At 42.0% G+C, this 23,370-nt stretch overlaps 1 protein-coding gene across 6 annotated transcripts in view; it reads left to right on the top strand.

Annotated features, from left to right (window-relative positions):
• The window catches only part of RAP1GAP2 (RAP1 GTPase activating protein 2), a 318,489-nt gene that overhangs the window by 231,169 nt on the left and 63,950 nt on the right, over nucleotides 1-23,370 (top strand). For 5 of the 6 annotated variants that reach the window (XM_019511025.1, XM_019511028.1, XM_019511029.1 and 2 more), the window contains 3 exons: nucleotides 20,518-20,553; nucleotides 21,014-21,058; nucleotides 23,110-23,142. In XM_019511025.1, coding sequence (XP_019366570.1) covers nucleotides 20,518-20,553; nucleotides 21,014-21,058; nucleotides 23,110-23,142 — 114 coding nt within the window. Of the gene's footprint in view, nucleotides 1-12,986; nucleotides 13,128-20,517; nucleotides 20,554-21,013; nucleotides 21,059-23,109; nucleotides 23,143-23,370 lie in introns of those variants that run through there. The other variant, XM_019511030.1, reaches the window with a different exon arrangement.

Below are 23,370 nucleotides of genomic sequence, written 5' to 3'. Positions count from 1 at the left end.
ATAAAAAAAAAAAAAAAAAAAAAAAAAAAAAGGCTGATTGCCTCCCATACTGAATTGGAAGAGGGTTTATTAGCTTTTTTGGTTTTTGATTTGTTTCTTATGACCTGCAGCCTGTCACTTCTTCTTTTGCTTTGTTTTCATCATTCATTTCCGACTTGGAATTGTGGAAGCTACAAATACTAATACCCATAAAAATAAATAGGTGATTACATTTAGAGATGGCCTTGCAATATTACATTTCAAATTCTCCTTTGAAGGGAAAGGGAAGATAATCTTGTGTTTAGGAAAGAGGGGCCTGGGTTCAATCCATGAGACTAGTGGAGAACGTGTGTGCGGTACCTTGGTCCTACTACAGACTTCATTTATGGCATTGGGCAAGTCACTTCAGTCTGGGTAAGCCTCTGGTTACCACAGTCCATATTCTTGCCTCTTTAAAGATGTAATGATCTAGTGCTATTCCTTAGCAGATCTCAGAGCTCTTTGCAGCAAAGGTGCAAACGTCAACATTTCTATTTTAGAGATGGTGAAACTGAGGCACAGCAATGGGAAATGATTGGCACTAGGAAATAGAACCCAGGTTGCTTCAGGGTTAACCTAAAAGCCTCTCCCCTCACCCTTATTGCCTCTTTTTTTCCAAATGTGTTGTTTGACATGAAAACTCATGTTGATCTTTGCTGTTACCTAACATGGTTTTTTGCTCATTTCTCATACTACGTGATCGGGATGATGTTCAGCCTTTCACACCCAACCACTGCAAAAGCAACCCGCCCAGCATTTCATGGAATATCAAGAGCATGTGACTTCTCTGTGTTTGCTTATCATTAACAATCCCGTTATCCCCCCAGTGCTGTCTATTTTTTCAGTGCAAAATTGGAGCTTATCAGCTTAGGACAGTGCGTGGGTCTATTTATCTGATCGTTAAAGACAAACACACAAAAAGTAAATGGACTGTTATAACCCAAATGTATGTGCATCAATTCAGATAAAGTGAAGTGACATGAGAATAAGCTATATGACATTTTTATATTCACTGCTCAGCACGATATTGCACTAACAGAAATGCCCTTCTTCATTTACCGAGATAATGTTGCTGTGAAACGCAGAAGGCTGCAGCTGAACCTAGCTGACAGCAAATAGACTCCTGTGTTTAAAATGCCGTGTTGTCAAGAAGTCAATTGTTTGTGCTGACCAGTAGATAATATGTAATATGTAACATCTGGATCAGTCACTTGGGTTATCCTATGCTGATTCATCAGATGCTTAAGGTTGGGAACAATTTGACTCTTGGAGGACTGGTAGCTCCTTTGGACCTTGATAGATTCCAAGTGATTTCCAGTAGGATTAGTCTCATGGTCTGCATCGAGCCTTTGCTGCCTTCTATGTTTGATACTGGGAGAGGCCCTATGCAATGTTGACCAGGTTGTCTTCCTTGTTCTGAAGTCTTGAGGGTCATAATTCTTTGGCAGTCCAATAGAGAAGGAAACGCTTTGATGTTAAGAGGAGAATAAAAATACCAGGGTTTGTATTTTGAAAGGTATCTGGGCACTTAAAGAGTCTAATGGGGTATTCAAAGCACTCAGGCAAGTTTGTAATCATTTGGTGCTTTCCTTACTAAGGTGCTTTTGAAAACCATAGAAGGTGCCAATCTGTATCTTTAAGTGCTGAAATCCCTTTGTAAGTTTGGAAGTGTCTACCCGAGACGCTAAATGTGCATTAGACGAATTCTATTGTGCATTAGCAGGTCACACAAAAAGCACGTTAATGCACTAATGTGCAGTAGACTTAGTCTGATGCTCATTAAGTGTCACAAAGAAGCGTTCGTATGCACTAATATGCAGTAGCACTGGTTATGGTGCATTAAGTTAGTACCTGTTGTTACTAACTACCTCTCCTTTGGCCGTTGTTGCCCAGACCCCCTGGATTCTAATGGGCAATGGGCATTTAACTCCCCTAGGTCCATCTGAAAGTCCCCATTGAGGCGCCACTCCCCCATGCCCATTAGGGATCCCATGACACTGCACATGAATAGGCATGACAGCCACACTGCCTGGGCTGAATTCCAGCTCAGTGTGATAGTGTAGCATTAGAGCTGGGGATGATGATATGGGGTGCCAGGATTGTCTTTGCTCTCTCATTGCTTGCTGTGCGATCTGGGACATGCTGGTTACTCCTACTCTGTTTATACAGCTATAAAATGAGAGCAGGAATAACTCATCTACTTCACAGGGCAATTTGGCGTCTTAATGTGCATAAAGTGTTTTGAAATCCTCTGATTAAAGCGGTGGTGTAAAGGACTTCTTTACGAGCTAGCTATTATGTAACAGCCAGATCCATAATTGGTGTACAGCTCTAGTGATTTATACCTGGTGACGATCTGGGCTGTAACACCTTGGTTCTACGTAGCTGTCTTTTTTGCAAGAATCTTGTGTCCTACCGTCTCCTAGACCTTCAGAGGCACTGACTGCCCCCAGCTTCAGCATCTCAGAGCCTCTCTAAATAAGACCCTGCCAACTGGCTTCAGCACGGCTTGGCACATCGCATTATTTTTGTACTTGGGCCAAGTGGGCATGAACTCCTCTTTTTCTAATTTGTACAGAGCTGCCTGTTGAGTGGGACAGTCAAAACCTGGAGTGTTTTGGGGAAATGCACTGGGGTTGGATGAACTTTTGACAGTGCATGGACTTGGGTCTGGTGGGGAATCCTGCCTCTTACTTGGTGGGCTGTGGATGAACCCAGGATTCAAGAAAACACGTGGGCTGCCCAGGTGCAGGGGACTCCCCAGACTTCCAGGCTCCACAGGAGCCCTGTATGCAGCCTGCTCCCATCAACCTGTGACAAGGTTACTTGCAGTTTCCCCTGAAGCATTCACTAGTCGATGGAGCACAGGTCAGATCTAATCTGGCCATTTGTGTGTTTGCATGAAAGATTTGTACAGTGAGCAGCCAGCACTCACTAATCCCTCTGCAAAATCTGTTTTCTTCTGGAGCAGGCAGCTACCACTCAGGCTACTTTTATTTTCTTCTCTGTTTCTGACTTCCTCCGACTCGCTGTTTCCCCGCCTGCCCATGCACCGAGAGGAGTTTACAACCTCAGTATGTGTTACGGGCATGAAAAGAGCTGTAATTTCCAGCTGCTGGATGTAGGTCATTTGCAAACCCTGTATCCAGAACCAGAATCTAGGGCAGAAATAGCACTTAGTCGGCTCTGCCTGCAATATGCTGAGCCCTGAGACATCCTCAGGAGGAAGAACAACAGATCTGAGCGAGAAAGTTGCTTTGTCTGTCTTGGTCCCCGGCCCTTGGGTCTTGAGTTCTCCCAGCTTTTGTGGCTGCCAAATCTGTTTGTTGAAAGCAGAGCCTCTGCTTTGCATAAGCACCTGAGAAAATATTGAGACTTTCTCAAGTGCTGCAGCCGATCCATATTTCTGTCATGCCTTCCAAAGATTTGTGTTTTCAGGACATCATCTCATGGCAAAGAAAGCTATTAAGCCTAAAAGCCTGCAGTGTAGCCATTGCACCGAATGAGGTCAATTAGCCTGCGTGCTTTACAGTTGCAGCCAGGATTACTGCTTCAGTGAAGTATTTATTTAGGCAAGAATTAAAGAGGAGGGGTAAAACTGGAAAGCGTTATTATTGCCAATTGCCACATCCCTTGAGTACAGTTTGAAATAGAAGTGTCAAGCAGTCAGGTGAATAACAGATTTCATTTCTCCCTCGCTTTTGGTTGCATCCTGCGTGGTGCTGATCACTCCCTTCCCCCACCATCACAGCTGAGAACTGCTTGGCAAATTTCCCTCCAAACATTTTTCTACAGTGAGAAATAAATGTTCAATAAATTGGATTACATTTCTCAGTTTACAACCAACTTTTCATAGGTATCTACCCTCCCCCTCCCCCCTTAAAAACCTCAAACACTTTGAACTGAACATGAGCCAAAAAAATCATTTTCACTGATTGCCTTTTTTCATGGAAAATAATTGATTTCTAGAGCAGATTTCCATCTTGACTTCATTATCTTTTGAGAGTGATTGGCCCAGCTGAAGTTCATAGGACAGACCAAGGTTGGGCCCTTTGAGTCACCAATGTCTTTGCAGGCTGCTGGTTGCATTTATTGGCCTACCTTCCTGCAGTTAAGAAACTTCTTTGGTCTAGAAGTTCTTGCCATAATCCATTTAAGTACGTGGACCAACAAAATGAGTGCACATCTGTGTTGTGTCAGACTAAGGACGATCCATCAGAAGTGAAGGCATTTCTAGGACAGCAGGACATTTTAGAGATGGGAGAACCACACAAGTTCAGAGTTGAAATGAAAAGGAGATGAGCATGAAGAGGTTTATTGGAAGCTCTGAACTTTGAGCCCCCCCCACCGCGATGTGTGTTTGGAGAAAGCTCCCGTTGACCTCAGTATGAGCTCTGCCTAGCAAAGACCAACAATCGTTATGCCTCAGCAAAATTTTCAGTGCTTACGCTTTTCTCTGTGCTACACTAATGCAGACGTGGAATCGTTATGAACTTTGTTTGATATTAAGACTAAACAGAGCAAGAGCACGAAAGTAAAAGCTGCTCCCATGATTCCTCCACAGTGAACCGTGAGAGAGGTTGGTCTGTCTGGAAAGGCACAACTGAGGGATTGCTAGCTCTCCAGTGCACCTTCAGTGCAACATGAGCAGGTCACACAGCTTCATTCTGCGTTCTGGACCGGCAAGGTAGCCTGGACCTAAAACACCCCCAGGCTCAAGTGAGATTTGCTGTGTGCTGATGGGAAGATGGGGGGCAGAAGCAGTGGGGAGGGAGGGGCAAGGCCCAAGTAAGAGCATGAGCTAAATCTTCAGTGAAGATACGTTCTCAGACTTTCCAAAGGGCCTTGATTGCTTTTTTTTAAAGTGCCATTCACATGCAAAGCATTGTAGCAAGAATTATTAATCAGAATGGCACCAGATTAATTTTCTCGCCTGCTAAAGCCATATCCCTAACAAAAAGATGTCTCTCCCCTAGGGGAAAGTCCACGGGAACATGATGTTTGTCTTCAAAGGCTGCTACCCACTGCCTGCATTATTAACTGTACAAATTCTGTGTGACTGTGAATTATCTAAAACAATGAGGAAGGTGAGAGAGAGGCGGAGATCAGAAATCAATTAGTAACTGATCCTGATGGTCTCAGAAGCCAGCTTTAGAGATGGTAAAAATGACTGGAGGCTCCTGATTAATGAAGAACTAACTTTTTATACCAGAGTACCATCAGGGTGAAGTTATTTCATAGTCCAAAGCCTGTTGTGGTTTGAAAGGCACACAGGGTTGTGCGCTGCCGTGCCATGGAGTCAAGGCTCTGGTAAGGCAATTAGGCGGATGCCTGTGTGCTCATGCTGAGAGACCCAGCCCCTGGAGTTGCAACACAAATCTCAGCTTTCATTTAACAAATAATAACCCTTGCTTTCATGGATTCCAAGAGCACCTTGTAAACATGACCCATGCATAAGTGAGGTCTGCCTGAGTCTGCAGGCAGCCTGAAACGATAGCTCCAAGAGGTGCCAACTACTGCATTCTCTTTTCCTGGAAGTTGGCTACCAAGCCAAGGAAAGGTAGGAGCATGGGGGAGAGATGATGCTGTGAGGTGGGTCTAGGCTCTCCACCCTGGCCTTTGTCCCACACACTTTTTCCCTTTTCCATGTGACAAACCTGAGAATACCCTGACGTGATGAGGCCTCTCCTGAGATGTCCCTCACAGCTACTCTAAGTATGCCAGAGACTGAGGTCTTCAGAACGGCCAGAGAGGAAAGCCTCAGGGTAGCCCCACCGCTTCATCCTCGGGGCACAGTGCATCAGCCAGGATGACAGCTCTTGTAGGTGTTTACATTTTATAACGTCCCCTTCTCTTCCAAGAAGGATTTTTGCCGCGCTTGTGCATCCTCCTTTACATCTGTTCAAACAGCCTCTCCTAGATTTGTAGCCAAGTACCAGATGTGCTAGACAGGACAGCTGTTCCTCTCCATCAGGAATGGTAGAGAAGAAAGAGAGAAACATGGAAATATGAATATTAAAGGACAACGGTGAGTGCATTGTGGGAGAGGTTTTATAAGCAGGGAATTAGCTTTTTTAGGAAATTCCACAGCAGTTGAGGTAAGTGTAGAGTGTAAAAATACTTGGAGCTAGTTTATTTTAATTGGCTGGGATCCAGGTGGGCAGTGTCATTTTTAAGTTTGTGTAGTACTTTTAAAATCCAAAGGCTATTTAAGAATTAAGCACAAATATAATGATAATAATAAGAGCAACAATAATAATAATAATTATTGTTGTTGTTATTATTATTACCACCTGCTGTTAAAAGGGGGTCCAAGCCACCAAGCTGTCATCAGAAACTGAAATGTCCCCTCGAATTTAAAGGGGCCCACGTCTATGGGATTTGGGCCTATCTCATCTCGATGTGTTTTAATATTATTATCTACATGACTTTTGCAGTAAACATAACATTCACCAGAAATGCTGTGAAAGGGCCATTCGGCTCTTGACAGTGATAATACAAAGCTAGTAACTTTTGATTTACACTAGCAACATTCAGAATACAGACAATGGCAATCCTAAGCAAATGCAATTTTTGTAACTTTATTACAAGAAGTCTTGTCCGTGTATTTGTCTATGTCAAAGGCTCTTGGTAGGGTTATTTTATACCACTAGCAATAGTCTGAGGTCCTAGTTCTGTCTTATTCTAGTTTATTAACTGTTCATACTCCTTCTCTCCTTCCAAAAAGCATTGTAGTTTATGTGATCAGTAGAACTGATGGGAAAACTTTTTTTCTATTGGTAAATAGCAGTATTTTGAGATTACTTTTTTGCCTAAATTGGTACAAAAAGAGCTAATATTGCAAACTTTTCACATAATGAAATTCTCTTTGGAAAGTTGTTGAAATGTTGGCTTTTGATATTTTTGATCAAAACAAAAACTCTTTGTGTCCCCAAATTTCGAATATGTTACTTTAACTTTTTGGTCTGAAATGAAAAGTTGTATCTTTGAATGGAAAATTTGTCTGAAGTGGAGCTGTAGCTATGGAAAACGTATATGTTAACCCAACCTCATTTTCTAATAGAAAATGTTTTGTTAGAAATGTTCAAGCAGCTCCAGTGATTAATACTGAAGTGTGACTGGAATATTACTATATCTTTTAAATTGGTTTCTTCTCTACAGGTAGTTTGCATAAGGAGCCCACACTATTGTCTGATAGCATTAATCTCTGTAATTCAGATACGGATTATGAAATAAGGCCTGAAATAGTCTGTCTCATAATGGCCTCAATAGTTACAAACAACTGTGATCAATTTGAAGCAAGTGGGAAGATACATCCATTCAATTATACCATAATGGAATCAAATGACAAAATGAAAAGCATTAGCAAGTAAGAGCTGGGTTTGTTTGCCCATTGAATGTGAATTAAAGAAACCTTAAGGCTATACTTATATTCTTATATATTTATTTTTAGTTGTATATTTATTTATTTAATTTATCCCCTTTCCTATCTGCCCCCTTAAATGACAGCTGCTAAATTAAGAAGCCAAAACTCTGCATCCTTAAAAATCCTTACTTTTAAAAAAAATAGAATTTAGTGCTTATAAAAGATGATGGGTTAATACCTCTGACAACTGAGGCCCTTTGCTTATGTTCACAGAAGATAGGCCTTGGCTTGAATAAGAATGCTTAAAGATAAGCATATGCTTAGGTAGGTTGCTGAATCAGTCCCATGATTCAGCAAGCCGCTTGCTGAACTGCTTTCCATGTAGCAATTCAGCAATGCTACAAAAAACTTTTCTTGGATGGCCACCAGAGCTGGAGGAAGCAGTATTGGATATGAGCTCCCCTTATGTCTGTGTGGTTACAGATTTATAAATCAGGTGGCTACACCTTGAATTCCACCTACATTATGGGGGAGAAAGTTGTGTTTCCTAGGGGAGTTGAAAAAATTGGTGATTTATCAGCTGGAACTCAGGGATTGCTGTATTATGTCCATCTAGGCCAGTGGTTCTCAACCTTTTTTAGATGCAATGTAGTCCTCGCAAAAATGCCAGCTCTTAATTTTCACTAGGTTTTTGGCTACAGAAAAATAATAGAGCAATTCTTGTGGCAGAGTGCTCAGAAAGACCATAACAGGTCAGAATTTTTTTTTAACATGATGGGTTCCTGTTTGAAATCTCTGAATTTATCCTGTGAATCATGGTTGAACACCTAACCATGCCAACATCGTGTGGCACTCTTGAAAGTATGTCAAGACACACAGGCATGTCTTGGCACCCTGCTTGAGAATCACCAGTCTAGGCCAAAAGCCTGTTTCCATCTGCCTCAGGTAAGGAAACTCTACCAGCAATAGGAGAGAAAGAGAGAGTGGCTCCGTCGTGTCCCACATAATGATGGTTTGTATATTTTCTTTTCAGGGCCTGAGTTGATCATAATCCCCCCACTTTTCAGTAGTACGTTGTATACTTATTGATGTCTGCCTCGAGGAGGATTCCACTCTGGGAGTGGCTGAATTTCAGTGGTGAGCAAAATAACTCCCACATATTTTGATTCCAACCTTTTGGGATCAACAGTGCTCTAAAAATGGAAGAGATGGAAGTTTTCAGTGTGTTTCCTCCCCCCCACTGTTTTGTATTATTGTTAATTACTTTTCTACTTATTCCTGCAGCAATCATAAATTATCTCTTTTTTGGCCACAGATGGGGAATACAAACAGCAGTCATTGACAAATGACAAGTTATGGGAATTTATTTATCAATCTGCTGCATCCTTGAGGGCATGATTCATGGAGACTAGGATTAGAGGCATATTTAATGTTATGTGTTCTTGATTGCTTGCAAATGGGAACTCAATTGATTCAATTTGATGCTGAGCAGAAAGTGTGGAGAAACAAAGTGCTGCCACTCTTCATGCTGCCAGGACCGGATTGTAAGTACACTTAACTTTGTGCAACAGTGGCAACTCAAAGGAAAAGAAGAATGAAGGCAAAGAAAATGACTGTGCTAGGTTTTAAAATATTTGTGTTGTGGTGGAGGTTGGGGTTTTTTTGTATTTTAATGAGAATTTTTCCTACTGGCAAGGCTGCATATGTGACATCAAAGCAGATTCCTGTTGAAATTACTGGGGCAGGATGGATTTGGCTATGGAGGCAGTCTTTTCTCAAGCACAATTCCCACTGGAGCTAGAGAATCTGCTCTGAGAATAGCGCCAGGCTTGTCCTGGTGCAGTTAAGGCGAGAATCCAGTCCGATGTTGGCCTTCTTCAAGGCACATACAAATTTCACCAGCATCCAGTCTTCTTCATTGTGTCTCCAGTCCAACCTTTCTATATGGTCTGCTCCCAATATTCTGCACAGGCCGCTGCTTCTGGTGTCGGTGTTGCTAAATCTTGTGGGCTGCATGGTGGTGCTACAGGGCATCTCAGGAGATGATTCATGATTTACTTTTCCCAACAAACACACTGGCTGGTTGCATAGAGGCTCCATGATTGCATCTGCCAGGACCCAATGAAAATGTTAATGAATCCCTGTGTAAAGTATCACTGGTTTTACCTTTGGGTAATATTAATTAATATAAGGAAAGATAATGCAAACCCAGGGTACCAAAGCATTAATATATGGCATTGGGATCCATCCAAAGTTGAAGTTTTGGGTCATTCCAAAGTTGGTTGGGTTTCCCTGGTGTTAAATATTTTAATGGAAAAAAAGATCTTTGACTACAAGCCCTGCATCAGTGTGACGTGTCCTGGGATGGCATTGCATTCATCATTAATCTGGCAACATCAGAGGAGCAGTGTGATCTAGTGCGATTCAGAAAACCAGAGTTTCCTTTCACAGCTGTGCCACTGATGTGCTCTGTGGCCTTGGGCAGGTCACTTCACTTCTTTCTTGCTCTTCTTCCTTTTTCTGTAACGTTGAACAGTGATTTGGCCCCCCAACTAAGGCTCAGTCCAACTGCAACCAAATCAAAGTCTCATTGATTTTGGTGGGAGTTGCTTCTGGCCCTCCAAGGACAAGAACTGTCTATACAGGGGGCCTGTTCTGGTAACTCCTGAATGCAGGACAAAGCAGAATTTAGGTGTATTGCAGATTATCCACTGCCTGTGAACATAACTCCAAGGGACCTTAACCTGGCAAGGGAAAGTGTGTTGGATTCTTGCCCTGAGTGCATTGCTTGAATGAACCAGTGTAAGTGAAACATGGAAATTGTATAATGGGACATCAAGTGGAGCAACATGATCCTAATGCACCAGAAGATACCACTCCTTTGTGAGTGCATATTAATTACTAGCGTGTGAAGCATTTGCAGAATGACTCTTTAAATACCACCTGATCTGTCTCCAGATGCATGACATAATTGGTTTCAGAATAATCTAAATACCTGCCTTGCTTTCTCATAACTAATGATGCATACACTAATTGGCTGCCTTTCGAGGAAGTACCTCTGTTTTGAAGCTAGTCCCAAAGTTTTTGATGTTCTAGTGCCATAGTGGTAAGTGCAGTATAGAAACAGAAAAGCTGGCCTACCAGTGGCCTATACTCAGTGTTGGTTGGCTTATACTCCATGTTGGCTCCTGTTAATACTTCCCAAATGGACCAGCAAGAGCTGTTGGTTTCTGAATTCAGTTTATGTCATAGTAGGTTTTGGTCTGTTTTAATATCTTTACAACGCTGTCCCCTTTCAGTCATGGGGGCTAATAATACTTCCAAATGATGTGGGAGATCCATTGTGAATTTGGCCATGGAGGAGATAAACAACCTGAGTCAAAAGAAAAGCCAGGGTAGCACATCAACAACTGTTTTTTTTCCTCATTTACTTTGACAATTACACCATACCTGGTTTTTAATTATTTACCACAATTTGTTTGCAATGCCCCAGAGTGTGTTTTGTAAAAATAATGAAGTCTTAGTATTGTGGCAGCTCAGAACTGCTTCTGTGACTTAATCTTTGTTGCAGGATGGTGAGAAGTGGCACAGAGAAAGCGTGTGGGGTACAGAGAGGTAGATTAGGCAGATTACTTTATTTTGTTGCAGTAGTTTTTCCTCAGGAGCCCTGGTGATAGGTATTCCACATACAAACAGATGTGCTCTAAAGAGAAGATTTCCTACAAACAGGGTCGTGCACATTCGTGTTCTCTGCGGTTGTGAAAACTAGCCCCAAGTTGTGAAATCCTATCTCTCTCAGTCTGCTTTCCCACTGTTTCCCCATGTGAGTGTACAAGGTGCATTGCCAGGAAAGAAGCGGATAATAGCAGCAGGTTCATTTGAAACAATTACATCTGTCAAAGGAGGTGATGCCTCCTTTCAGCTCTAATCTGATGCCTTTTAGCTCTAATCTCTTTTTCTACCTCACTTTCCTCTTCCAACATCTACAAGGGTGGACCACTCAGGTTTGTCAAGTATGATGAGTCATGCTCTTTTCTGGTTGGCTAACTAGGGTTTTCCCAAGTCAACACTCCCATCTCAGAAACAGGCACAAAATCTGTCCTGTGAACCTATTGAAATGCTATATGGCATTCTTCTACCCCAGACATTATGGCTAAGTACAAACAGTCAGAAAGCTGAAGGCTGAATTTATTCAATCTTTGCAGGTTAGTCCAAGCTGCATAGATTGAACCAATAAGCAAGTGAACAGACATTCACTTTTTTGATTCAGGAAATGCAGTCACATGCCTACAGTGGCCCAGGCCAGAAGCCAGGGGGTACTAGAGCATGCTTTCCTGCTCACCTGGTGCAGCCAGCTTGGGCCAACTCTAGCCCGCCCGCCTGCAAGGGCAGGGGTTGTGGGGGAGGTGCAAAGCATCCTGGGATGCTGAAGAGACTGTGAGTTAACTTGAATCTGGAGGAGATCTGGGATAGAAGTTCAATAAACGAATGTGACCTAAATCAGTTAAGTCTGATACCACATCTATCCAGGTTTATTTTAAATCAGTTTTGACCACTTTGACAGCAGTTTACGTGCACTGAACTTCTGTTGTGTTACAGATTTGAACCAGTTTCCAATCACTTATGCTGGTTTATGTGAAATTTCTGTCCCTAGCCTATAACATGCAGAATAAGAAGTCTTGTTAGATTCTTTGGTGTTCTGGAGTTGTCTTTTGCCTAATTTTTCACAAATAAAAGTCTAATATTATTACAGGACAGGGCATTAATTTCCATGCAGGCATGAGATATTATTACTTAGATATTATGATGAACTGCACTGTGGCAACCTCTAAGGCAGATACAGACTTGCAAAGCTATATCATTTCCGGTGCCTCAGTTGAACTGTGTATAATGTGCATATAACAACATAGTGCTGGTACTTCACAGTGTTGTGAGGTGTAATTATTAATAATTATACCAGTATTAATAATTACATGACTGGTAATTAATAGTGATGTTCGGAGGTGCAGACAATGCTCCGATGGAAGCTTCTGCTATATATGTGGTAATGCTTTTATTGTTTTATGACTACTGAAAGTTATCTCTCACACACTAACTCCAGGCAGGCCAACGCCTTTATCCTACTCTTGCTTACGTAGGTATAAATACGAGTAATTCCAGTGAAATTAATTGGACATTGACACTGGATCCAGTGGTCTCAAAAAGTGAGCCAACAACTCTTGTTAGTCTGCTTTATTTTTGTCCTCACCTCCAAACTTGTGAGGTGGTTTCCCTTCCCCCTTAATTCTAAAATGCTACCTGGCTCTTCCAGTGTCACATTGATCCGCTGTTTGCAAGTTGTCTTGTAGATCTGTGTGAGCATCATATCTTTGCAAGGCTTTGAATCCAGTCCAAGACGTGAGTCGGAGGCAAAGAATTCTTTCTTTCTCTTTTAAATCTTAAAACGTGCTTCCTGCATAACCTGTTTTGGGCACATTGCCTTCGGAGTTGTCCCACCCATTTAAATCATAAAACAACAGTCCTGTAATGTCTCTGACTTGGAGAAACATTAACAAAGGGAGGTGTCATGTTTGAGATGGAGGCTGTATGGATGACCGGGCTGGCATCAAACTCCAGAAACTCTTTATTTGATCAGGACGAGGAAGTGCAGCAGTAGCAGCTTTCAGTGTGTAAAAAAGTTTTCCCTGGCTGCTGCAAGGAGGGGGATGTGAAGTGAATGATGGATTTCATAAGGAGCTTTTTGGTAAGTGTTACCCTGACTGGTTGGAGAAGGGGAGCTGGGTGCCAAGGAGGCTGTTGTGGCTGTGTGCACCAATAGCCAGTTGAATCAGATGCTGTCCGCTGCTAGTATGTAGTTCCCTTTGCAATAAGAATCCCCTCTTGGGCATTTACTACTTGTGTTCTTTGTCATCATTAAATCCCTCTGAATCCCTCTGTGTATTTCAACGAAAAACTTACCGTAGTATAAGACTATGGAAATTAAATACGTATTGGGCTTTTGCTGATATGACTTGGAACGTTCCACTGATTCCTGCTTAATGCTGAAGGAGTGAAGTAAACGTTCTTTTTTTCCTACTTAAGCACCAAATTGTCTCTGTCTTTCCAGTCTCATCTGCCTGCACCTTAAATTTTCTAGTATCGGTGCTGCACTGTGGGAGAGTTTTGAGATGCAGACAGTGAAAATAACACCTAAAAGATTTTCTTCCTACACATTTTTGCGTATCTGAACCTATTAGTACAAGTAACTAGACCAGTTTGTCTTGCTGGTGCTAATATTGGAGGGTTTTTTTCCACTGTAGCATTTTGCCTTCAGTAGGATTTAAGAGGAACAGACAATCATTTTGGTTTCGGAATAAATATAACAAATATTTCCAGAGATACAAGATTTGGAAAAGGGTGGACTTTCAGTGCTGACAAAGCTAGAGCAGATGGCTTTTTGTGTTGATAAGTATCACAAAATTGCCTTTTGTGACACCAGAGATGAGGAGATTTTTCATGTACTAGATTAAGAGCCAGCTTTAGGGATGCAGTGGTTTCTGACAGCAGCAAGGTTGCTTCCTAGCTTTATTTTTATTAAACAAAATCTGTTGGACTATCCTGTAAAGCAGTGGTTTGCAACCCTTTTTGGCCTCAAGCTACCTCTCCTTAGGCACAAAGCATCCCTCAGAAAATGCCAGCTCAAAGTTTTTACTGGTTTTTTTGACAATAGAAAGATAATACAGCAATTTTTTTTTTCTGTTGCAGAGAACTCAGAAAGATGACAACAGGTCAGGTTCTTAATACTCTGACTTCTTATCTCAAATCTCTGGGTTTATCTTGTGAATCATGTTTTCCCACCTAATAATGCTAACATTGCATGGAAACCTTAAAAGCATCTCAAGGCGTGCCAGGGTGCCACATCACCCTGATTGAGAATCACTGCTGTTAAGGGTAGGTGAGATCCTGGTGTGTCTGGGTTGTCTTGGCTGCTGGAATCATCTGTTCCTAAAAGTTTTTCATTTGGTTCATGGTGGTTTGCGCCAATGCTGGAGTTTATCTTCCACTGGTCTAGGGGTAGTGTGACCTTTGGGGACTCCTTTGCCATTCTCTTTCCCTCCTGGAGGTTCAGGAGGATGAAAGAGGAAAGGCATAAAGATGGAGACAACTCCAGGACGGTTCCTCAGTCATGCCAGTCCACGCCTGATTTTACAGCTTCTTGTTGCCATCACAGTCAAGTGCGTATGAGACCAGCCATGAGGCTGTCATCATAGTAAATTTGCCATCTATCAAGTACATTTTCATATTGTTTTTCTGTGTTCGTAGTGTTTTTTCTTCCTCTGGTTTTTGTCTGTTGTGTTCTCTTCACTCTGTTTTATACTCAAGAAGAAGAAAACTTTTTGGAAATCTGGGTCATTAAGACAAAAGCTGAGCACTGACATTCCTTCACAGTGTCGTTCCTTCTAACTTGATGCTCTCCTATTCTTCAACCCATCAATGAATTGCTAAAGCTGCTAATCCCACCTGCCACATACCCTCCTTTGACCTGCAATATCTTCCCACTGCCCCTGCCTTTTCTCAGCTGGATAGCCATTAGCCCAGACCTCCTGTAACCTGCCATCTGAGCTCAAGCAATATTCTGACTGCTGCTCACTGTAAAGAAACAAAAGATTAAAGAAGAAAGTGGAGGAGGATAGAAACTGCCTTAGTAAAGTGCATCATTCTTTTCTTCTTATCCTTGGAAAAGCCACATATTTATCTACTGGGAGTGATCCGATATTTTGCAAGCAGATGAGTAGGAGTAGGTAATCATTATTTTTAGGCAAGGGTAGGTCCTAATGAAAAAGAATAAAGCTAAGCATTCAATTGAATTAGCCTGTGATTGTTCGATCAAAGATATGAAATTACAAATGACTGCAAGTTCAAAAAGGGAGACATTAATTTAGCTGCATTGGGCTGGCTTGCTGGGATCATGTTATCAGCCTGTCTAATGGCCTGTTGCTATATTTGCTCTCCTAGGTGGAGCTGGCTTTTGAGGGATCTTAGATTGTATTATATGAAGTTTGTCTTTTTTTTTTTTTGATGCCTAGAGTCCATTTTCCAGCCTGTGCCCATGTGAATCCGGATATCATGCCTGCATCCAGTTGCCCTAGGCAATAAAATGGGTGGTTTTGTTTACACAATTAAAGGTACTTGCATCTGTTAGGGGTGAATTGAACATGGGGTTTTATCTACTGCACATCAAATTCAAATGTGTCCACATCAAGCCAGAGTAATTTGAGGTCTTGCAGGTGAAATTCAGGAGACAGGCAAGGGACAGAAATTATGCATAAACCGGTTTAAGTAAGCAGAAACTGGTTTAAATATGTAACAGAACAGAAGTTCAATGCATATAAACTAATTTCAAAATGGCTGAAACTGTTTTAAGATAAACCTGGTTGAATGTAGTAGCAGACTTAACTGACTTGGGTCAAACTGCTTTATGAAACTTCACTCCCAAACCCCTTCCTGAAGTTCTCTCCCAGGCCCTGCTTTGTAAAACTTCTCTTCCAGACCCCTGGGGATCACAATCCACCAGCATCCCAGCATACTTTCTAGCCCTGGGCTGGGGTATGCTATCTATTCTAGCAGAGAAGGGTTTGGGGGGGAAGGGAGGAAGCAGGGACTGCCCCCCACCAGCAAACCCTGGCTGGGGGTTAAACCCTCCTTCCACCCTGCCCTGCTAAAGTTACTGCTGGCTGCAACTGCAGACTACAAATCCCAGAGGCAGCTGGAAACAGGAGGAGGAAGCGATGAGCAACCCTGCACAGTCCTGCTATTGTGATTCTGGACTGCAAATCCCAGAGACTTTGGGACCAGCAGGAAAAAGAAGTGAACACACAGTCCATGCTGACTACATGCCAGAGAGATGTGGTCTGGCACCCCCTGGCATCTGGCCTGACCCACTGCAGGCATGTGGCTGCATTTCCTGAATCAGACGTGAATGTCGGTACAGTTGTTTCCCAGTGTAATCTCTGCAGTTTAGATTAACCTGCAAATACTGACTTAATTCAGCCTTCGGATTTTTGGCTGTCTGTACTTAAACTTAGAGAACTACCCCACCCACCAACCTGGGCATTTCCACCAGCCACCAGGCAGAGCTGACTGCCTTGCTTCTGGAGAACTCCCTTGTCTGTGCAGTTCAGTGCAAGCTAAATTGTTAGAGCCTTTCAGTCTCTAATTTGGAAATGCCTATACAATATCACCTATTAAGGAGGAGCTACTTGAAAAGAAAGGCTAAACCCAAGGGTCTAGTTTGATTTTGCTGTTTTCATTTAAAGGTGAGCCATAAGCATCATTTAGTCATCACAAGTAAATGAGAAGTATAATTTATTTATCTGTGTTCCATTAAGAGTCATTCTACATTAGGATGAGTATAGATACTTGCAAGTGTATAAGAAGATGCCATTTTTACTTTCACCCCACACATTTCTGCAGGAGCTGTAGAGGTCATGTAGACCGTAAAGCATGGAGACTGAAAGTGCGGGGATTTAAATCCACAGCAACATAGACTGCAGACAGATGTAATGGTAAAAAATGGGAGGGAAGGTGGGGGCTTCCTTATCAAGGGTGTGCATCGGCTGAATTGGTGTAACTATTTCATCTGCCTATCCTGCCCCCATGTAGTAGAGCTAAACTACTGGAACGTTACACTCTTGCATTCATGTTTATGTGAATGAATTGAACAGGTTAAGATCAGAAGTCCTGATTAAAAGTATGTGGAAAGATTTGCACATTCATGAAGCCCATTGATGTGCTATTGGGCATCTGTACAAACACAGCAATTTGTACTTTGAATTATAGGGTAAGGGCTGTGGTCTTTATGTTGGGTCCTTCTTGAGGTCTTTAAGGGATTTTGATTAAACCTCCATTACTCATTGGTCTCCTTAGTTCATTTGCCAAGTAGATCATTATCTCTATATCTATGCCAACAACCAGTGTAGGCAGCTGTGTTCATTGCATTCCTTCCTTGAGGTGTTAGGGATGTCAGTAATTGTAGCTGGTAAAACAAAGTACCCTAGATGTGCATCTTGCAAGGCAGGGAAAGGAGGGAATGATTTTCAGGTTTTTCATATGAAACCGTTGTTATGTGTAAGTTCTAAGTCAGCATATGAAGTCCATCATTACTATGGATCCTGAATAGCTTTGCTTAAAGAAACAAAAGTTATTTCTGTGTATTAGAAGAGTGTTTCCTACATGGTGTGAACTTGTGAGCTCGGTTTGAAAATAGCATGCCTGCACTTTGCACACCTAGACTGGCATGCAAAAACAGAGTAATTAGCTCACTGTTTTTTTCTGCTCTATTTAGAAGTACAAATTGCCATTTTACAAAGGGGAAAACAGTGAGTTTATGGAAGCAGTTGAGCATTTTGAGGATGTGTTTGTATTAGATTCCCTACCTGCTGACTTGTGTGATATTGCAGTCACACAGCAGAAGATACATGAGTTAGGTCCAGTGCCACATGTGCTTTCTTAAAGCCCCAGCTCCTGGACAGAAGTGATTCTGAGGCAAGCTCAGGGTTTTTTTTTTTTTTTGGTTTTTTTTTTTTTTTGGTTTTTTTTTTTTTTTGGTTTTTTTTTTTTTTTGGTTTTTTTTTTTTTTTGGTTTTTTTTTTTTTTTGGTTTTTTTTTTTTTTTGGTTTTTTTTTTTTTTTGGTTTTTTTTTTTTTTTGGTTTTTTTTTTTTTTTGGTTTTTTTTTTTTTTTGGTTTTTTTTTTTTTTTGGTTTTTTTTTTTTTTGTTTTTTTTTTTTTTTACTTTTGGGGTATCTAGCCCAGGTTTAGAGGGAAAATCTTGAAAACATGAACTGTATAGGCTCCAGAAACAGAAGATGATGAAAAAGCATGCAAAATATGTATTATTCCTACAGTCTTATGATTTAGGGGGCGTGGCACTAAGTTTGTCAATACTCATTTGACTATAAGAAGTGGTTTAAGAGGCTTAATACAACTTCACATATATTGTTGCAGGTAATTGATAGAGAAGATTACTTTGTAGCTTACTTAGTTGAATGAGGGATGGTTATTACTTGAAATATTATATTGTACATGTAAAAAGCAAACTATGACTCATGCTACTCCAAGGGATTCTTATTAACCTGGTAATGGAAGGGCCATGTTCTCTTTATGCACTTCACCGCAAGAGTGGGTTAGCAAGCTTCCTGAAGCCTTATTTTGCCCCTAATTCTGGCACTCTTTGTTGTTATGTGAAGGGTGATTGAAATGAATTACAGAAGGAAGTCAAAGCCTGCTCTCAGTAAGTAGCTGTATGTGAGATGTGTTTAGCTGCATAATGATCATTTCATGTATTCGGTGATCTTCAGGAGAGGAAATTACTTATAAGAAGGTAACTCAGCCAGAAGCATTCATCCTGGAGATGCACAGGTCTGAGCTCTGCTTGATTGGCAGGTGTCACTGGCATGTGTCTGATAAACAGCACACAAGGTACCCGTTCAGTAGACAACAGGTGAGAATCCCGAGCATCCGTCTTGTCTCATCTCTCCTATCTGATGGCATCCAAATGCTAATCTGAAATAATGGTAGTGGAAGGTATGGGTTAGGAAAGACCATGTCTGGGGGAAGAATCAATTTGCTCAGGGTTCAAAGGACCAGAAGGGAAAAGGGTTTCCCAACAACCAGAGTTCACCAAAGGAAATCTCAAAGGTTCCTTTATCTCCTGAAGTGAGTTTGGCTGGGATGGGTCCAAGGCAGAGACACTTACCTCTGCTCAGTGCTTTCTTGGACACTTGGGAGACAGTAATTCATACTGACAGAGTCCCTCCAGCAATTCCAGCTATGGACTTACACATCAGGAGTCAATTCCTGGGTTACTCTGCGCTGCAATCACACAGCAGAAGATACATGAGCTAGGTCCAGTGCCACTGAGCTAATTCATCCTGTATTGGAAGTGCAGGTGTATCCAGCGTTCAGGGAGAAAGTGTCAGCCAGTATGTGACTTTGGATTAAAAAAATAAACCTACCTCTACTGAAGGAATTTAACACCCCCTCTCCCTATGTGTTTGGCTAGGAGGCAGTTTGAAATGATGGTAAGTGCTAGTGATGTGAAATCACCACTGCATATATCATGGTTGGATAATAGCCACCGTATTGAGTCTTTTTCTCCCAAGACATTAGCTGATCAGCTCTGTGGGTTGTGGCAGTAGCTTCCACAGCGCATGGGAGAGGAAGGCATATGTTTTATTCAAGGACTTCACGCAGAACCCCGTCAGAAAAGTGTGGCACATGGAACTGACTCTGAAACAGAAAACTCTGCTCTTTTGAACACACTGCTATAGAGTAGCCTGTCTCACAGTGCATGTGCATGTGGTTTTGCACTCAGTTTTGTGTCTGTTTGGCCCGTGTTCCAACAATCACGGACCCGTTAGCAGCTGGAACATCAGTTCTGCTAAAGGGCGTAATTATATTTCCCTCTATTTGCTCCATGCTAGTGTATGAACCACAGTATCGATGCTGCTAAAATATGTGTTGACCATATTTCTCTCCACCAACTGCTATCCATATAGAAGATGTAGCCTCCAGTGATATAACCTTCTTTCAGTAGGGCATTCAACACTCTTGATATTGGCTCAGTGTTTCACCTTTAGCAAGTAACATAGTCTCTGAGCATGGGTTTCTTATCTTCAAACCCAGGATAAAAAAACTGTCTCACAGGTCCATTCATTTTAAAATTTCTATTAGTGCAATTCTTTGAGATCCTCATGAGCAATGCAAGCTATTGTTATTACTACTGCATGGGCAGGAACATTTCATGGGTTACTGCCACAAACAACCTACTCCAGTTATTTTATTGTTTAGTTTTTATTGTTGCACTTGTAAAAGAAGATATTTCACCATTCATCTCTGAAGTATGTACACTGCTCTAATGTATATATAGGTATGGAGTGAATTACTTCCCTTCAGAAGGCAAATTCTGAAGCTGTTGCTTCAATATCAACATTTTTTACTCTCTAGTTCCACTGACATTAGGGTTCATCCCAAAGGGAAAACGCAGATCCAAAGCTGGAGGATGTTTGAAATCCTGATCCACATCCGAATTGCACAGGTTGGGTTCATGTCTACTTCAAACATGAGAGTGACTTTTCTTTCCTTTGTTTTCCAGTCTGCGGAGTTCTTTGAAATGCTGGAAAAAATGCAGGTGAGTGACATGACATGACTTGCAAACACTGCACACACGCCTTATTTCTCCATGGTAAAACTGTTCAAAATGACAAGCGAAGGAGATCATGCTTACACAAAGTTCCTTAAGCACCATGCGACTTTGAAGTATGTTTTACAGAGTGGGATGATCTTACAGTACAGTGACACCTTCCATATTATTGTGTCATTGAAAATAACATCACCCCTGCTGAAACTGATTATAAAGGATATTTTACAGCATGATCTTAAGATCAGATGAAAATGTGCCGCTTTCCAGAAGGAGACCTGGTTCTCTTGAGAACAGTCCAGGTTCTGTACCACCTCTACTTTGCTCTGTTAGAAACCCAGCTCAGCTAACCAGCCTCTCAGACATTTAAGAGTGATTTCAGTGCGGTCAAATGACACTATTCTTTTTCATATGATGGCAAACCTCTGAATGATTTGTTTGTTTCAAACAGGCACCCAAACTTGAAGAACAGAGAACTGGCAGCCAGAAAAATAAGGTTGGTTTATGAGGGATGTTTCTTGTGCGTATTTTTCAAAATGATCTTTTTGGCTCCAGATGCGTGGAGGTACGGCTCCAGATATAATGTCTTGGTGCATTCTGGTTAAGACCGTGACTTAAAGGGACCCAAAGGATTTGAATTATTTCTAAAAACAAGACCCGGATTACACTGCAGGGATAAACTAGATGGTCCTTCAAATCCCTAATCCAGCTCAAGCCTGTTTCTTTCTGCCATGAGCTGCTGTAAAACGCTTTGTCTTTTAAACATTGTAAAGAAACTTGTGGCTTGGTAGCTCATGGGGAACATATTTCTGTAACAGCCTTGTTATGGAAATATTTTCCTACAAAGGATCAGGGAAGCAATAGGAAAGTCATGTAATGGTAGCTCTTCATTAGAGCAGGGATGCTTTTAAGCTAAGTTCAATAGTGTAGTCCCTCTGGTAAACTGCTGGCCTGGTCGCCTTTCTATTCAGCTGTCATTCAAAGGCAGCATGCAGCTCGGACACAAACAAACTCATGAAGCTCAAGGGAGTGTGATGGGGTAGGAAAAGATTGCATCTCCTGCGTGTTTTCTTACGGGAGGGGGCTCATTCTCTGTGTCTGGGCTGTGCTCAGCCTAAGAAGGGGGTCTTTTGGGAGCCTATTATAGTTCCTAGAGTCTGTGCTGCCCTGGCCCCTGTTGGGAGGAAGAACAATATAGGGGCTGCTCTCTGGATATTTGCCTGAGATGGGGGAGATTATAACTGGTGCCAGACTGTAGCACCCCCCAGCACTCGGACAGCCCCCCACCCTCTACCCCATGATCTCTAATGCATCTGCTTCCCAACAAACATACTGTTATGTCCCTTTTCCAAATGTGGAACCGAGGCAAGAGTGACTAAAGGATATGGCCTAAATCCTCTGACAGGGGAAGGAAGTGGATTGGGATATCCCAAGCTTTGGGCTGGTACTGGAATCACTGGGCTAATGTTCTCCCACCCTGGCTGTGTTGCCTGCGATTGGCATCCTACAAGACAAAAATTTCCACTGGTCTTTTCCAGCCAGTTATCTCTGTGTGGCCCATGCTGTTTGGCCACTGGCAAGTTATTTCTGTTCTCCGTGACTCGAGTTCCCCCTCCGTCAGACAGGAAGTGAGGGTAAACTCATGTTCTCTAAGTGCTTTTCAAGTCTCAGAAGTACCACGTTGCTCACATACAACATACCCCTTTCCCCTCAGACAGTGAGCCCCCCAAAATAGGGGTGTATGTACTAAATGGAGAAGCTTATTTTCTGCTTCAGAGAGAATTACATCTGCTTTTATTCCTGCTCCACAGTGCAGCAGCTGTGGCATTTCTATTCAGGCACCTGTGGGAGTCCATTGACATATAATGGCTCATAGTTCTTTGCATCACAGGTGTTAATGATCATCTCTCCTTTTTAATTGTCTTGATAATACAGTAATCAAGATAAGCCTTCTTACAGCAATTTGGCTATCTGCTAGCTGCTTCTGGTCTTTCCTCCTATTTCACAGTCCTTGGAGGCTCTTTAGCTTACTAAGTTTTGGCAAGCCATCGAGGGCCGCATGACAGGCAGCCAAGGGCAGATAAATATACATTTTCTAAAATTTTTTGGGGCCTCACGGGCCGAATAGAATGGCTTGGCAGGCCACATCCAGCCCGCAGGCCACATTTTGCCCACCCCTGTCGTAGATCCACCCATGGAGACCTATCTTCAGTAGCAGGTAGTGTTTCAGATTTAGGTAAGGGTGAAAGGAAGAGTGAGTCAGCTGAAGAGTAGGCCATGGCTCTTAAAGTCTCTTTTTCTTCATTCTGTCTTTAAAAAGCAAAGTGCGTAGCATATTCTGGGGCACAGAAAATACGGCAGGACAAGAAAATGTGGCAATCTGCAGCATAAGCACAAAAGACTGATAGCATTAAAGCATGTTTCTATTCCCAGTTTAATGGGATTGATGAGAAATGTTCACTTAAAATGGGAAGTCTATGGATTTAAGACATGCATAATGGGGACTAAGCAGTCATTTTGTGGTCTTGTGTTTTGTTTTGTTTTTAGGACGACTATATCCCATATCCCAGCATTGATGAGGTAAGTGTTTTCAAGCCTGTTCGGATGGCTGCAAGGTAACGCCTCTTTAAATGTGTTGATGAAAGGGTTATGGGTACAGTGTCTCATCTTGTGGGTGAGCTTTAAAACCAGGCTTCTAACCACTTGTGCTTATTAAACATCCCATCTGTTGTCAACAATAAGGGTGGTCTCCTCTAAGAAAGTGCTCTGTGGTTTTATGGGGTTTTTCTTGCTGCTGCTGTTCCTGAG

The sequence above is a fragment of the Gavialis gangeticus genome, unplaced genomic scaffold, assembly GCF_001723915.1.
Source record: "Gavialis gangeticus isolate Ggan-Ray unplaced genomic scaffold, GavGan_comp1, whole genome shotgun sequence".
Classification (NCBI taxonomy): domain Eukaryota; kingdom Metazoa; phylum Chordata; order Crocodylia; family Gavialidae; genus Gavialis; species Gavialis gangeticus.
This window is presented reverse-complemented; position numbering and strand designations above follow the sequence as displayed.